The sequence below is a fragment of the Nerophis lumbriciformis genome, linkage group LG10 (genome assembly GCF_033978685.3).
Source record: "Nerophis lumbriciformis linkage group LG10, RoL_Nlum_v2.1, whole genome shotgun sequence".
NCBI classification, from domain to species: Eukaryota; Metazoa; Chordata; class Actinopteri; order Syngnathiformes; family Syngnathidae; genus Nerophis; species Nerophis lumbriciformis.
In genome coordinates this window covers 40,793,192-40,810,512 of record NC_084557.2, presented here as the reverse complement: position 1 = coordinate 40,810,512, position 17,321 = coordinate 40,793,192, and the positions used below count along the sequence as shown (strand labels likewise).

At 41.1% G+C, this 17,321-nt stretch overlaps 1 protein-coding gene across 2 annotated transcripts in view; it reads left to right on the top strand.

Moving 5' to 3' along the window:
• The first annotated feature begins 260 nt into the window (after window positions 1-260).
• nuak1b (NUAK family, SNF1-like kinase, 1b) overlaps window positions 261-17,321 on the top strand; it is a 99,796-nt gene continuing 82,735 nt past the window's right edge. The window contains exon 1 of one of the 2 annotated variants that reach the window (XM_061969602.2): window positions 261-324. In XM_061969602.2, the coding sequence (XP_061825586.1) occupies window positions 322-324 (3 nt within the window). In that variant the 5' untranslated portion in view covers window positions 261-321. Of the gene's footprint in view, window positions 325-10,191; window positions 11,118-17,321 lie in introns of those variants that run through there. The other variant, XM_061969601.2, reaches the window with a different exon arrangement.

Genomic DNA, 17,321 nt, shown 5'->3' with positions numbered 1-17,321 from the left:
CGGTCGGTATCGGTATCGGTCAGTATTGGTATCGGATCGGAAGTGCAAAAACAATATTGGTATCGGATCGGAAGTGCAAAAACCTGGACCGGGACATCCCTACCCACGATACACACAAATAAGCTTGTTTATAGATATACATACAATAAAACTCCTCATAGGAATTTTCCATTTGTTATATTTTTCATAACTTTGTGACATGATATAATGCACATTAATGAACATATAAAATATAAATTTGACAGATTGTAGCCAAAGGTTGATTTCCATCTGCATCTCATCGCAAAGAAACAAGTCCAGGGCTCCCACTAATTCAGCGTTATGGTGAGTTGTATTTTTTATGCACTTATTTTTGCTGTATTTATCTGGCACAAGTGGAAAGCTGGTGTCTGAAAATAATGCCTACATTAAACCGGTCCCTAGTGCAAAAAAGGTTGGGGAACGCTGCTGTAGAGGACACTTGTTTTCCGGAATATACAAAATATGACTAATAGTGAAGGAAGAAGTCTGATCCCACCGGTATTTCGTTTTTTGGAAGTGTGTCCCCCAATAAACAATTTAAATGATTATCACGGTGGAATAGGGGTTAGTGCATGTGCCTCACAATACGAAAGTCGTAGTCCTGAGTTCAATCCCGGGCTCGGGAACTTTCTGTGTGGAGTTTGCATGTTCTCCCCGTGACTGCTGTGGTCCGGCTTCCTCCCACCTCTAAAGACATGCACCTGGGGATAGGTTGATTGGCAACACTAAATTGGCCCTAGTGTGTGAATGTGAGTGTGAATGTTGTCTGTCTATCTGTGTTGGCCCTGTGATGAGGTGGCGACTTGTCCAGAGTGTACCCCGCCTTCCACCTGATTGTAGCTGAGATAGGCTCCAGCGCCCCCCGCGATCCCGAAGGGAATAAGCGGTAGAAAATGGATGGATGGATGGAAATGTGGCCCCCAATAAACAGTTTAAATGAATATCACGGTGGAACAGGGGTTAGTGCATGTGCCTCACAATACGAAGGTCGTAGTCCTGAGTTCAATCCCGAGCTCGGGATCTTTCTGTGTGGAGTTTGCATGTTCTCCCCGTGACTGCGTGGGTTCCCTCCGGGTACTCCGGCTTCCTCCCACCTCCAAAGACATGCACCTGGGGATAGGTTGATTGGCAACACTAAATTGGCCCTAGTGTGTGAATGTTGTCTGTCTATCTGTGTTGGCCCTGCGATGAGGTGGCGACTTGTCCAGGGTGTACCCCGCCTTCCGCTCGAATGCATGGATGGATCCCTGCTTTAGCCCCTTTTTAAAGCAGTCAGTGGAAGTTCAGACCAAATAGACGCATTGACTTGAAATTTCTCACACAGCTCAACATACTCAAGAAAACTTTACCGTGCGTAAATTTAGGGGGGGGGGGGGGCTGTGATGAGGTGGCGACTTGTCCAGGGTGTACGCTGCCTTCCGCCCGATTGTAGCGGAGATAGGCTCCAGCGACCCCGAAAGGAACAAGCGGTAAATGGATGGATGGATGGAACTTTAGGGAGTTTAGCCAAACCGCGACACAATTCAGTACACACTTTTCGGAGAGAGTCAAGCATGTGTGTGAAATTTGAGCATGACTGATTGAAAAACGTCTTCACAGGGCCATGGACGGGACTTAACTAATTAACCAAATGTATAATGTTGATAACATTTTGAGGATATTTGTATGGCAAAGGATTTTGAGCACAACCCATTGGGGAGGACACACGTGTCATTTACAGTCAGACTATGTTTTTTACTCTTAATAATATCATTTGGTTCAGTTATTGGAACATTTGAGCCTCATGTGTTTACCCAGAAGTTAAAAACACTCCACGTACTCTTTATTGGGGATGATATTATCCTTGGTAAGCATATTTGCACGTTGTGTCCGCAGTAAAGAATGTTGCCGCTTGCTGCATGATCGCATTAATAACAAACTGCACCAGTGAGTCATCAGTCTGCTGATGACTCACAGTGAGAAGGTACCTTCTCATTATGGCCTCCCTCTGCCGTGAACAAAAGGTCGAACAAATACTGTCTAGTCATACACGCCCATGTTTTTTTTAGCACGACAGTTAGTTGTTAATGTGCCCTCTGGTAGATTTACAGAATGCCATTGTGTGGTGTCAGTCCCAAAAGTAAAAAAAAAAGAAGTCCTTAACCCTACACAGGAACCCTATTAAATGTAGCAGAAGATGAGGCTGCTGTATTACTTTTGTACCGCCAGAGGTCAGTGTTGCTCCTTACTAAAGCACACCTGGCCTGCAGTGACTACAGTACATATAGTAGATTTATATAATATAAAGAAAAAGCTGCAAGTGGAACGCTTTGAAGCCTTCAACTAGTTTCCAGGACAACCAAAGCAGGATGATTTTCATATCCGCCAAGGATGTGGTTTTCCCTTACCATTTGTCCGTCTGTCACATTATCTGTAAACAGGATTATGCAAACAGTAACAGGATGACTTTTACAAGAACTCTTGTGTGATGAGTGCGGCGTGGGCTCAGGAGGAATTCATTAAGAATGTTTCTCCTTTTTTTTTTTGAATGCTCACGGTGAAAGCAACTAATGTCCTTATTGGATTAACTTGCTTAGTGGTCTTCTATTACACAATGTGCAGTCATGACTCCTTTCATATTGTAACAGTTTACAAGAAGGTCCTGTACCGTGTATTGATGACTGGATGATGTTCATCCAGCTGTTATTATAATCACAGCTTGTCCATGATCACAGGGCCTGGGGGAACCCAGCTGACAAATAGCAAGGGGCGTAGTCAACCAGGACAAATCGCGCGTCAATCACAATGCAAGGTAGTTATTCACCCATCCATCCATCCATTTTCTACCGCTTATTCCCTTTTGGGGTCGCGGGGGAAGCTGGAGCCTATCTCAGCTACAATCGGGCGGAAGGCGGGGTACACCCTGGACAAGTCGCCACCTCATCGCAGGGCTAGTTATTCACCCTTTTTTATTTATTTCATTGCCGTTTGATGGATTGTTTGCAGGATTACGCAAAATCTTAAGATTTGAATATTACTTTCACTTTGACATTGTCTTTTCACATATATTTAAAAATATGATGTAATATTCTTAATCTTGATATGTATATAGTTTCAGTTTGGGGACGGCGTGGCGCAGTGGGAGAGTAGCCGTGCGCAACCCGAGGGTCCCTGGTTCAATCCCCACCTAGTACCAACCTCGTCATGTCCGTTGTGTCCTGAGCAAGACACTTCACCCTTGCTCCTGATGGGTGCTGGTTAGCGCCTTGCATGGCAGCTCCCTCCATCAGTGTGTGAATGTGTGTGTGAATGGGTAAATGTGGAAGTAGTGTCAAAGTGCTTTGAGTACCTTGAAGGTAGAAAAGCGCTATACAAGTACAACCCATTTATCATTTATTTATCATTTAATGCAATGATCCGACATATTTGTCATAAAGTTATCAAAGATCCTCTAAAAGAATTGCAAGACCGCTATTCAAAGATCCTTTGTATGACTTGAACGCTCTGCTGTTTTTAGGGATGTACTACAAAAATGCAAGTCAGAGGTCCTCTACTATGACAGAAGCTCTGCTGTTTTTAAAGGCCTACTGAAACCGATTACTACCGACCACGCAGTCTGATAGTTTATATATCAATGATGAAATCTTAACATTGCAACACATGCAAATACGGCTGGGTTAGCTTACTAAAGTGCAATTTTAAATATTGCGCGAAATATCCTGCTGAAAACGTCTCGGTATAATGACGCCGGCACGTGACGTCACGGATTGTAGAGGACATTTTGGGACAGCGTGGTGGCCAGCTATTAAGTCGTCTGTTTTCATCGCAAAATTCCACAGTATTCTGGACATCTGTGTTGGTGAATCTTTTGCAATTTGTTCAATGAACAATGGAGACAACAAAGAAGAAAGCTGTAGGTGGGAAGCGGTGTATTGCAGGCGGCTGCAGCAACACAAACACAGCCGGTGTTTCATTGTTTACATTCCCAAAAGATGACAGTCAAGCTTTACCATTGGCCTGTGGAGAACCGGGACAACAGAGACTCTTACCAGGAGGACTTTGAGTTGGATGCGCAGACGCGGTACCGTGAGTATGCATGCAGCTGCGGCTTCCAAACATTTGATCGCTTGCCCGTACGTGTGTGCCGCTATGTGCATGTCACGTACGTAACTTTGGGGACTTTGGGGAAACATATGTGTTGTATGAACTTTGGGGAGGTGAACGGTACTTTGGGCTGTGGGATTGAGTGTGTTGTGCAGGTGTTTGAGTTGTATTGGCGGGTTATATGGACGGGAGGGGGGAGGTGTTTGTTATGCGGGATTAATTTGTGGCATATTAAATATATTAACCTGGTTGTGTTGTGGCTAATAGAGTATATATATGTATTGTGTTTATTTACTGTTTTAGTCATTCCCAGCTGAATATCAGGTCCCACCCGCCTCTCACAGCATCTTCCCTATCTGAATCGCTCCCACTGCCCTCTAGTCCTTCACTTTCACTTCCCTCGTCCACAAATCTTTCATCCTCGCTCAAATTAATGGGGAAATCGTCGCTTTCTCGGTCCGAATCGCTCTCGCTGCTGGTGGCCATGACTGTAAACAATGTGCAGATGTGAGGAGCTCCACAACCTGTGACGTCACGCTACTCGTCTGTTACTTCCGGTAGAGGCAAGGCTTTTTTATTAGCGACCAAAAGTTGCGAACTTTATCGTCTATGTTCTCTACTAAATCCTTTCAGCAAAAATATGGCAATATCGCGAAATGATCAGGTATGACACATAGAATGGACCTGCTATGCCCGTTTAAATAAGAAAATCGCATTTCAGTAGGCCTTTAAGGAAAAAGCTAGTCAAAGACCCTCTAAATGGCAGGAGTGCTCTGTTGTTTCTTTTTAGCAATATTCTGTGAAAAGGCTAGTTATAGATCTTTTATTTGACAGGAGCATTCTTCTGTTTTTGAGTACTAACTGCAAAAACGCGATTCAGAGATCTTTTCTATGACAAAAGTAGTCTGCTTTTACTTGGCAATCTACTGCAAAAACGCTAGTCAAAAACGTCTTTTAGACATGGTTTGTTAAGAAGTAGGTTTTTTTTTAGAAGGCTATTGCAAAAATCCCTAATGAAAGATCCTCTATTTGACAGGATCAATCTACTGTTTTGTAAGAATTTGATGCAAAAAAAAATATCCCACTAGTCATAGGTCTTCCATATGATTTTGGCTGTTTTTTTTTAGGAAACTGAGCAATGTCAAAGATCTTCTACACAACACGTTTTGTCGGAATCTCCTCCAAAAATGCTTGTTAAAGATATTCTACAGTTTAAGACAGGATTGCTATGCAGTTTTTTTTACGAGTCAGATGGAAAAAAACATGAGTCGCTAGAGTGCTTTGCTGTTTTTAGGAATCCAATGCAAAAAAACATGAGTCAAAGATCTTCTGTAAAACAAGATTGCTCTGCTGTTTTTAGGAATCTGAGAGAAAACATTTGAGTCAAAGATCCTCTATATGAAATGAGTTGCCTATTGTTTTTTAGTTGTGAGTACACTGTTTTTTTTATTTTAGAAAATTATCTTAATGCGCTATATATAGTCTGCTGTTTAATAGGAATTTACTGCAAAAAAGATTGTCAAAAATGTATAGTATTAGACAGGATTGCCTAACAGTTTTTAAGAATCCGATGCAAAAACGTGAGTCAAAAATCCTCTATACAACAAGAGTGTCTTGCGGTTTGTAGGATTCTAATAGAAAAATTATGGTCAAAGATCCTCCAGATAAGAGGAGTTGCCTTCTGTTTTTAGTAATCTGATGAAAACCCCCCACTAATCTAAGATCCCTCATATGACAGACAGGAGTGCTCTGCTTTTTCTTTTTTTAAGAAACTGTTTTAAATACAACTTTAGTCAAATACATTTGATATAACAGGAGCAGCTTGCTGTTTTGTAGAAATCTACTGCAAAAAAATGATTGTCAAAGATCTTATACAGTATGAGATAGGATTGATTTGCAGTTTTTAAGAATCAGATGCATCACATATGAGTCAAAGACCCCTGTATACAAAAATGCTACTAAAGATCCTCTATATGAGAGGAGCTGCTGTTTTGTAGGAATTAACTGCAAAAAACTTGGCAATATATCTACAGTATAAGACTGGATTGCTATGTAATTCTAAGAAATCGGATGCAGTAAATGCTGTTTTTAGGAATCTGATGTAAAACATGTGAGCCAATCAGAATTTGATGCAAAAAAAAGCTAGTCAAAGATCTCCTACAGTATAACACAAGGTTGCTATGCAGTTTTTAGAAATCAGATGTAAAAAGCCTGAGTCAACAAGAGTGCTTTGTTATCTGACACAGAAAATGCTAGTCAAAGATCCTCTCTATATGCGAGGAGCGGTCTGCTATTTTCCAGAATTCGATGTACAAACAAGCTCGTCAAAGATCTTTGAAACATTTATACAACAGGAGCAGCCTGCTGTTTTGTAGAAATCTACAGCAAAAAAATGATTGTCAACGATCTTATACAGTATGAGATAGGATTGATTTGCAGTTTTTAAGAATCAGATGCATAAAATATGAGTCAAAGACCCCTGTATACAAAAATGCTACTAAATATCCCCTATATGAGAGGAGCAGTCTGCTGTTTTGTAGGAAACTACTGCAAAAAAAACTTTGCAAAGATATTCTACAGTATAAGACTGGATTGCTATGTAATTCTTAGAAATCGGATGCAGTAAAAGATGCTCTGCTGTTTTTAGGAACATGTGAGCCAATCAGAATTTGATGCAAAAAAAAAAAAAAGGTAGTCAAAGATCTCTTACAGTATTACACAAGATTGCTATGGGTTGTCACTTCTCTGTGAAATTTGCTTTGAGTGTCTAAAAAAGCGCTAAATCTAATCCATTATTATTATTATTATTTTGCAGTTTTTACAAATCAGATGTAAAAACCTACTCAGTGGCCTAGTGGTTAGTGTGTCCGCCCTGAGATTGGTAGGTTGTGAGTTCAAACCCCAAACACTATAAAAATGGGACCCATTACCTCCCTGCTTGGCACTCAGCATCAAGGGTTGGAATTGGGGGTTAAATCACCAAAAATGATTCCCGGGCACGGCCACCGCTGCTGCCCACTGCTCCCCTCACCTCCCAGGGGGTGATCAAGGGTGATGGGTCAAATGCAGAGAATAATTTCACCACACCTAGTGTGTGTGTGATAATCATTTGGTACTTTAACTTGAACTTTAAAAAGCCTCAGTCAACAATAGTTCTTTGTTATGCGAGTCAAAGATCCTCTCTACACTGTAAAAAAAAATTCTGTAAAAAAACGGTCATCTACTGGCAGCTACAGCTGCCAAACGAAAACCATAAAATTAAAGTAAAACATTGTAAACCAAATAATGATCAAAAACATTATATTTACAGACATTTTCATGAAACGTTTTGCGGAAAAATATCGTAATTTTACAGATTTTTACTAAATTATTAAGATCAACCACCTTTAATAAAGTGACGATGCAAACAGTTCTGCAGAAAAATACCTTTATTCTACAGAGTTTTTCCAAATTATTACGATCAAACACTTTTAATGAAGTGACAATGCTGGCAGTTCCACAGAAAAATACCATTATTTTACAGATTTTTTCTGAATTGTTTAGATCAACCACCTTTAATAAAGTGACGATGCAAACAGTTCTGCAGAAAAATACCTTTATTCTACATTGTTAGTATGGACATAGACTTTTATATAACAAGCTCCATATTTAATGAAAGACAATTACTGTAATTAGGGACCGCAATGTCCCTTTGAGACAGAGGACCCTATTGTAATTGTAAGGTTTTATTATTATTATTCCGCCGCCTCTTTGAGCTGTAATTTGACCTCCTAACATGCTTCAAAACTCACTATATTTGACAGAAGACATCAGGACCAAAAATTGCGCTCTAGCGCCCCCTATGAAAAAACACAGACACAACTGCTTGTAACTTCCGGTAGGAATGTCGTAGAGACATGAAACGAAAACCTCTATGTAGGTCTGACTTAGACCTAGATTTCATACATTGACGTCCTTCAGCGAAAATCAACAGGAAGTTGGCAATTCCCCCTTCAAAACAAAGGTTTAGTAAAAACAGTCACTTTTGCCTCTTTGAGCTCACCAAACTGGACACACACATCAGGACTGGCAAAAATTGCGATCTAAGAAAAAACCCAACCCCAAAACTCAAAATTGCGCTCTAGCGCCCCCTAGGAAGAAAACACAGCCTCTAACTTCCAGTACGAATGTCGTAGAGACATGAAACAAAAACCTCTATGTGGGTCTCACTTAGACCTACATTTCATTCATTGACAACCCCCAGCAAAAATCAACAGGAAGTTTGCAATTCCCCCTTCAAAACAAAAGTTTTATAAAAACCGGTCACCTTTTTTCAAACATTATCTCCTCTGAGCGCGTTTGTCGTGTCGACTTCAAACTAGCACAGGAGAGAGATTGAACCCTTCTGATTAAAAAAGTCACTTTTGCCTTTTTGAGCTGTAATTTGACCCCCTTAACATGCTTCAAAACTCACCAAACTTGACACACACATCAGGACTGGCAAAAATTGCGATCTAATAAAAAAACCCAACCCCAAAACTCAAAATTGCGCTCTAGCGCCCCCCTAGGAAGAAAACACAGCCTCTAACTTCCAGTACGAATGTCGTAGAGACATGAAACAAAAACCTCTATGTGGGTCTCACTTAGACCTACATTTCATTCATTGACACCCCCATGCAAAAATTAACAGGAAGTTTGCAATTCCCCCTTCAAAACAAAAGTTTTGTAAAAACCGGTCAACTTTTTTCAAACATTATCTCCTCTGAGCGCGTTTGTGGTGTTGGTTTCAAAATAGCACAGGAGAAAGATTGAACCCTTCTGATTAAAACAGTCACTTTTGCCTCTTTGAGCTGTAATTTGACCCCCTTAACATGCTTCAAAACTCACCAAACTTGACACACACATCAGGACTGGCAAAAATTGCGATCTAATAAAAAAAACCCAACCCCAAAACTCAAAATTGCGCTCTAGCGCCCCCTAGGAAGAAAACACAGCCTCTAACTTCCAGTACGAATGTCGTAGAGACCTGAAACAAAAACCTCTATGTGGTTTATCTATGTACTTAGACCTACATTTCATTCATTGACAACCCCCAGCAAAAATCAACAGGAAGTTTGCAATTCCCCCTTCAAAACAAAAGTTTTGTAAAAACCGGTCACTTTTTTTCAAACATTATCTCCTCTGAGCGCGTTTGTCGTGTCGGCTTCAAACTAGCACAGGAGGGAGTTTGAGCCATTCTGATTAAAAGTTGACCAAAGACTTCTAATTACTGCTCCGGTTTGGATTTTATGTGCCGTCAAAGTCGGTCCCGTCCATCGCTGCTTGCAGCTTTAATTTTACATGAATTTGAAAGTAATTTAAGAAAACAGAAAATGCTATGTATAATTAATTTGGTATTTTTCTGGAAAAAAAATAGAAATATACATAGTTTGTCAGTACTGGCATCCATCCATCCATCCATTTTCTACCGCTTATTCCCTTTGGGGTCGCGGGGGTGCTGGAGCCTATCTCAGCTACAATCATATTACTTAAAATAACAGGCGGATTGTTTATTTACAGATAATGTCTTCAAAATCTACAGTTTTATAAACTATTTAAAAAAATAGAAAAATTACAGTAGAAATTTAGAGTAAATTAACCATACAAATAGGATTTTTTTTAATACAGTGTATATGAGAGGAGCGGTCTGCTATTTTCCAAAATTTGATGTACAAAAAAGCTTGTCAAAGATCTTTGAAACAACTCCAGCATGCTGCTGTTTTTAAGGATCTACCGCCAGATAAATATGGTGACTGAACAGTGTAAATAAACTCCTGTATCCAGACCCTCACCAACATGTAATGGCTTCTTCCTCGGTCCTTATTTTTTTTAGAGGAAAATCATGAAACGTCCAGTGCGTTTTATGTTTGCACAGTATGTTATTGTCTTTGTAGTGGAGGTGGCCCTGCCCCCAGAGTGGCGAGCTACGCCCCTGCTCGTCAACTGCAGTGTTCTGAGGGATGAAAGCGCTCTCACAAAGAAGTGGAGGAAGACCTCCGAAGCCACGCCCTCCGGACCCCGCTCCTCCAGCCTTCCCCTTCCTTTACGTTAAGAAAAGCGAGAGAGAGGGCAGCAGCAAGCAAGACACGCAGGACAGGAAAACCAAAAAAAGCAAGACCAGACGACCGGGAGGGAGCCAGTCCAGCGACCATGGCAATATCCACCGCGTCTCCGCTCCCGATCGTGTCCGAGCACCGCGCACCTCCACCCGGGTCGAGCACGGCACGGAGCCCGAGGGCGCACGACGACACGCAGCTGGGTCCGGATGAATGAGGAGCCAGCTGGGGGGCAAACATGAGGGTCATCTTCATCCAGAACGCCGGTTTCGTCGCAGCTTTCTCGCCTGGTAGAAGTCGGCAGCGTTTCGGAGCACAGATGATGCGAGCGAGCCCCAAATTAGGCACAAACAGACATTACTAGTCGATTGAGGAGTAGCTCGCTACTATATATTTATTATTAGGTGAAGTGTAGACTATCATCTTGAAATGATATTATTATACACTATTGACACGATATGTATGTCGTTATTATTATAGACTTTTTTATGCTTAGTGGACAAAATAGCCTCATTAACAAGACAATCTGGAAATGTTTCCATGTTGACAAATATGACAAGTAGCTTGCGCGTTATTCATTGTAATTTATTTATTTATTACTATTATTAGGCCTATAAGTATTACTGTATATTAATTATCTTATTGCTAGCTTATTTACAAAGAAGTTAAAGTGAGATGGCTTACTTGGCGCCCCGCCGTGGGGCAAGCCGCCCGGAGGCCTCCAGGGGCCAGAGCTTCGCGCCCCAACCGGCGGGGGGCGAGCCCCGTCACGCGTACGCGCTTGCCGTAGGCTCCCCCGAGGAGAGCCAGAGGAACCCCGGCGTGAAAAAACACCACCACAAGCACAACCTGAAGCACCGCTACGAGCTGCTGGAGACGCTGGGGAAAGGGACGTACGGCAAAGTCAAGAAGGCCATTGAACGCCACTCTGGCAGAGAGGTAACACGCTTTATTTACATCTGTCACTCAAGCATGCCTGTCTAATGCAGTGTTTTTCAACCACTGTGTAGCGGCACACCAGTGCAGTGTTTTACAACCTTTTGTGAGCCAAGCAGTGACGTGCAGTGAGGTTCATGACTGGTGAGGCACTGACTTCATCATAGTCAGAACCCTAAAGAGTATCTTATTCACCATTTGATTGGCAGCAGTTAACGGGTTATGTTTAAAAGCTCATACCAGCATTCTTCCCTGCTTGGCACTCAGCATCAAGGGTTGGAATTGGGGGTTAAATCACCAAAAATGATTCCCGGGCGCGGCGCCGCTGCTGCCCACTGCTCCCCTCACCTCCCAGGGTGTGAACAAGGGGATGGGTCAAATGCAGAGGACACATTTCACCACACCTCGTGTGTGTGTGTGACAATCATTGGTACTTTAACTTTACACATACAAACTGTAGCACACAAAAAAGCACATTTAATAATAAAAAAAACAACGTTATTATGGTCTTACTTTTACTTATAAATGAAGTCCATGCACAGCTCCTTTTGAACAAAAGCATCGATAACTTGTTTACAGAAGTCTTCCTTATCTTTCTTCAGTTTTAAAAGTCTCTCTGTCTCGATGGAGATCTTCCTTTAAGTATTACCTCCTGCTTCGATTGAAAGTCCAGTTTGGAAAACTGTTTTATTTTAGATATGTAATCCTCCATGTTAATAGTCAAGGCAAGAGGAAAAAATAAACGATCACAGCTAATTGTTGCTGCTTGTTGTCACTTATTCTGCAGCCGTGTAGTCGCAAGAATGATCTCTGGGATCACTAGCGCCCTCTACCACCGGAGGCGGGATTACTGCGAGCCTCAGTCAGTGCGTCTTCGTAGCCGTTTTATGATTGCTCAGCACAAGAAATACGTTACACACATACAGTTGTTGACAAAATACACTGTGCATTATATACCTCAGCTAACTAAACTATGGAAATGTATAATATAATTCATATTGCAATACGGTCTCACTGCACAGCAGGCCAGCAGTTAGCCGAGTCATTGCGCAATCCATGTTGAGGCACAACTCAGTGACGTGCCTCAACTGGTTGGTGACTCACCGCAAGTCTCTTCTCAGTATTTGAACGGCAAATGTGAAAATTCAGCGATTTTGAATAAAAATAATCTAAAACTGGTGAAGTTAAATGGAAAATAACTGTATAGTATAATCACTGGATACATATAACAATTTAATTTTTTTTTCTTTCTTTTTACATTTTTTTTCTTTCCATGATGGCACGTGAGGCCCTGCCTCCCCTGACTGCACGTCACTGGAGCCAAGGCACATTTTTTTTCATTGAAAAAATCCCGAGGCACACCACCAGCAGAAAACATAAAAAAATGAGGCTGCCGATATTGACAATAAAAAGTCGTTCTCGCAATTGTTGCATATGAATTCAAACCACAACCAAGCATGCATCACTATAGCTCTTGTCCTATTTTGTTGTTGATTGTCATGTCATGTACGGATGTACTTTGTGGACGCCGTCTGCTCCACACGCTGTAAGTCTTTGCTGTCCAGCATTCTGTTTTTGTTGACTTTGCAGCCAGTTCAGTTTTAGTTTCGTTTTGCATAGCCATCCCTAAGCTTCAATGCCTTTTGTTTACTTTTGGTTTAAGCATTTGATACCTTTTTACCTGCACCCTGCCTCCCGCTGTTGTCTGCACGTTGGGATCACGACAAACCATATTCCCAACATCTACATCATTTGGGTCAACCTCAAGAAAGTCAATGACTTCACTTTAAAAGTGGGTGACATTGTTACCACCAGGAAAGATGAGGTCACCTACCTAGGTTCCATTCTAGAGGCTTATCTTTCCTGTGATAAAATGGCAACCGAGGTAATAAAAAAGGTCAACCAACGAACGAGATTTCTCTATAGAATCTCCTCTCTGGTCAACAAAAGCACCATGAAGATTCTAGCGGGAACTCTCATTCAACCCTTTTTCGATTACGCATGCACCTCCTGGTACCCTAGCACCTCCAAAACCCTCAAATCTAGACTCCAAACATCCCAGAACAAGCTGGTCAGATTACTTGTAGACCTCCACCCCAGATCACACCTCACTCCTACCCACTTCTCCAAAGTGGGCTGGCTCAGGGTGGAGGACAGAGTAAAACAACTTGCACTGAGCCTAGTCTATAAAATCCGCTACACCTCCCTGATACCGAATTACATGTCAAACTACTTCCTTAACGTAAATGACCGCCATAACCACAACACCAGGGTGAGCTCCACTAACCACGTTAAACCCAGATTCCGATCTAACAAAGGTCTTAACTCATTCTCTTTATATGCCACATCAATATGGAATGCACTCCCAACATGTGTAAAAGAAAGGGCATCTCTATCCTCCTTCAAAACTGCACTAAAAGAACACCTCCAGGCAACTTCACCCCTAAACTAACACCCTCCCTTCCACATCATACCTCTTCGGATTGTAAATAATCAAATGTAAATAATCAAATGTAGACACTTTTTCTTATACTTTCTGATCTCTCTCTCTCTCTATGTCCACTACTTGCTGTACATATCCTACCAAGTCAGTCCTACACTGTTCCAATGTCCATTTCTCTGATGATGCAATTGTTGATGACTGAAGTGTTGATACCAACCAAACCTAAACCCCTCCCCCCTCCATATCCCACACCCCGGATTGTAAATAATGTAAATAATTCAATGTATAGACTCTGATGATTATCTTGTGTGATGACTGTATTATGAAAATAGTATGTATCTGTATCATGAATCAATTTAAGCTTAAACAAGTTGAAAAACGTATTCGGATGTTACCATTTAGTGGTTGATTGTACGGAATATGTACTTCACTGTGCAACCTACTAATAAAAGTTTCAATCAATCAATCAAAACAAAGCAATTAGCTACCTGCTGCCACCTACTGATATGGAAGAGTATTACACGTTTACTCTGCCGAGCTCTAGCCAGCACAGACACTCAACAACGACACATTTGCGGATTATAATTACTGGTTTGCATCAAATGTTTTAAACCCAATTAGGTGAAATTACATAATCTCCCACGGCACACCAAACAATATCTCCCGGTACACTTGTGTGCCGCGGCACACTGGTTGAAAAGCACTGCACTAGCGTACCGTGAGATATTGTCTGGTGTGCCGTGCGAGATTATATCATTTCACCTAATTGGGCTAAACATTTTTTATGCAAACCAGTAATTATAATCCTCAAATGTGCCGTTGTTGAGTGTCTGTGCCAGAGTAACCGTGTAATACTCTTCCATATCAGTAGGTGGCAGCAGGTAGCTAATTGCTTTGTAGATGTCGGGAACATGGTTTGTCGTGATCCCAATATGCAGATGACGGTGGGAGGCAGTGTACAGGTAAAAAGGTACCTAATGCTTAAACCAAAAATAAACAAAAGGCATTGAAGCTTAGGGATGGCTATGCAAAACGAAACTAAAACTGAACTGACTGCAAAGTAAACAAAAACAGAATGCTGGACGACAGCAAAGACTTACAGCGTGTGGAGCAGACGGCGTCCACAAAGTACATCCATACATGACATGACAATCAACAACTAAATAGGAGCGCAAGATAAGAACTAAAACACTACACACAGGAAGACACCAAAAAACTCCAAATAAGTCACGGCGTGATGTGACTGTGTTGGCCCTGTGATGAGGTAGCGACTTGTCCAGGGTGTACCCCGCCTTCCGCCCGATTGTAGCTGAGATAGGCTCCAGCGCCCCCCGCGACCCCAAAGGGAATAAGCGGTAGAAAATGGATGGATGGATGGTGATGTGACAGGTGGTGACAGTACACCTACTTTGAGACAGGAGCTATAATGATGCATGCTTGGTTTGAATTCATATCCAACAATTGCGAGAATGACTTTTTATTGTCAATATCGGCTGCTGAGTTTCATTTTTGAATGTTTTCTGCTGGTGGTGTGGGGATTTTTTCAATGAAAAAAATGTGCCTTGGCTCACAAAAGGTTGAACAACACTGGTCTAATGTATTCCAACTGCTGCTGGGGATTCTCCAAAGGGTCCTTGGGGGCAGCCGCACACACGCCTCAGCCTATGCAGGGCAGCACGACCGGATGCTGGGGTGCAAAGCAGCTAACACCCACTCATAGACTAGCATCTTATTTAGACACACATGAACTTGCGAATGCGTGGGTTCACCAACATGAGACACAATTAGACCGGTCACCATGTCTCGACAAAGGGCTTTGTTAAATCGCGTTTTTGTGTTAATGTCAACATTTCATTTTGATCCTGTCTTATGTAGAATCCTCGGACTTTATTATGTATTGCATTGTAAGGAGGATGTCAAAGATCCTCTATGATGGGAGTGCTCTGCTTTATTTAGGAATCTGATGCAAACATGCTCTTCAAAGATCTTCTGCTTTGTGTATATTTAGCATAGTTTTGTATAACCCACACTCTGGATTCAACCAGTCCATCATTATAGCAATATGTCTAGGTTACGTTTGCACCGAACTAGTGTTGTCCCGATACCAATATTTTGGTACCGGTACCAAAATTATTTCTATAATTTTCGGTACTTTTTGATACTTTTCTAAATAAAGGGGACCACAAAAATTTAGTTTTTGGCTTTATTTTAACAAAAAATCTCAGGGTGCATTAAACATATGTTTCTTATTACAAGTTTGTCCTTAAATACAATAGTGAACATACCAGACAACTTGTCTTTTGTAGTAAGTAAGCAAACAAAGGCTCCTAATTAGTCTGCTGATATATGCAGTAACATATTGTGTCATTTATCATTCTATTATTTTGTCAACATTATTAATGTTTTTGGGCTCTGGGAATCACTAATAAGCCGGAGTTCTTTGAACGCAGATTTCTTGCCGGGACATATGGTACTCAGTAAGATAGGATGGAGCTAGACCGTGTAGTATTTTATACGTAAGTAGTAAAACCTTAAAGTCACATCTTAAGCGCACAGGAAGCCAGTGCAGGTGAGCCAGTATAGGCGTAATATAAGGGTGTAACGGTACACAAAAATTTTGGTTCGGTACGTACCTCGGTTTAGAGGTCACGGTTCGGTTCATTTTTGGTACAGTAAGAAAACAACAAAATATACATTTTTTGGTTATTTATTTACCAAATTTGTAAACAATGCCTTTATCCTTTTAACATTGGGAACACTATAATAATTCTGCCCAAAAATAGAAATTGTGTCATTTATCATTCTATTATTTTGTCAACATTATTAATTTTTTTGGGCTCTGGGAATCACTAATAAGCCGGAGTTCTTTAAATGCAGATTGTTTGCCGGGACATATGGTACAATACAATCACCAAGATAGACTGCCTGCTGTTTTGGTATATCTGCGATATACCAAGTCGCTCCTGAGTATAAGTTGCACCCCCGGCCAAACTATGAAAAAAACTACGACTTATAGTCCGAGAAATACGGTAGATGTCAGTGTCTAGCAGGACCGATAATCAGCTTCTTAGTGTTGAGTTACAAAAAGTTAGCGGACATCCATTGTTTAATTTCATTAAGATGCATGTCTTTGGTTTAGGACAGTGTTTCTTAACCATAGGCTGGGGCCCATTGTTGGGGCTCTTAGAGGGCCGTCAAAAAATATCTGTTTCTCGGTATTGGTCGCAGCGGTACTCATTTGTAATACATGTTTCCACCACTTGTGGCAGTAATGACAATCTTAAACAAACAAAAGAAGTCTGGATCTAAAGTCATATAGAAGTTTCTTAGGCGCAAAAATTATGACTGAAGTGGTGAAGCTATATTTTCATTTTCACTTCAATTTCATTATTGATTTAACTAGATTTGATTAATTTTAGAATTGCATAACTGTATGTAAATGTCCCTCCTTTTGCAGTATATTTGATTAGTACTTGTTTTTGTAATCAGTCTGACGTAAGCCTTGATAATACTTTGTGATTAACACATGATATCCTATCATTTGACAAGGTTTTTCCAGTTAAACTGTAAGTTGATTGGATATGTTTATTGAACATGATTAAGAGTAAGATTACTATTTCAGTGTTAATATTTGAGTAAGTTCCAGGCCCTTGTGTTGTGGAAAAGTTGGGCCCAGGGGTTAAAAAGGTTAAGAACCCCTCATTTAAAAAATACGTGATGGCAGTAACATAAGCGATGTTGTAATAGATGCAGCCAAAACTGTT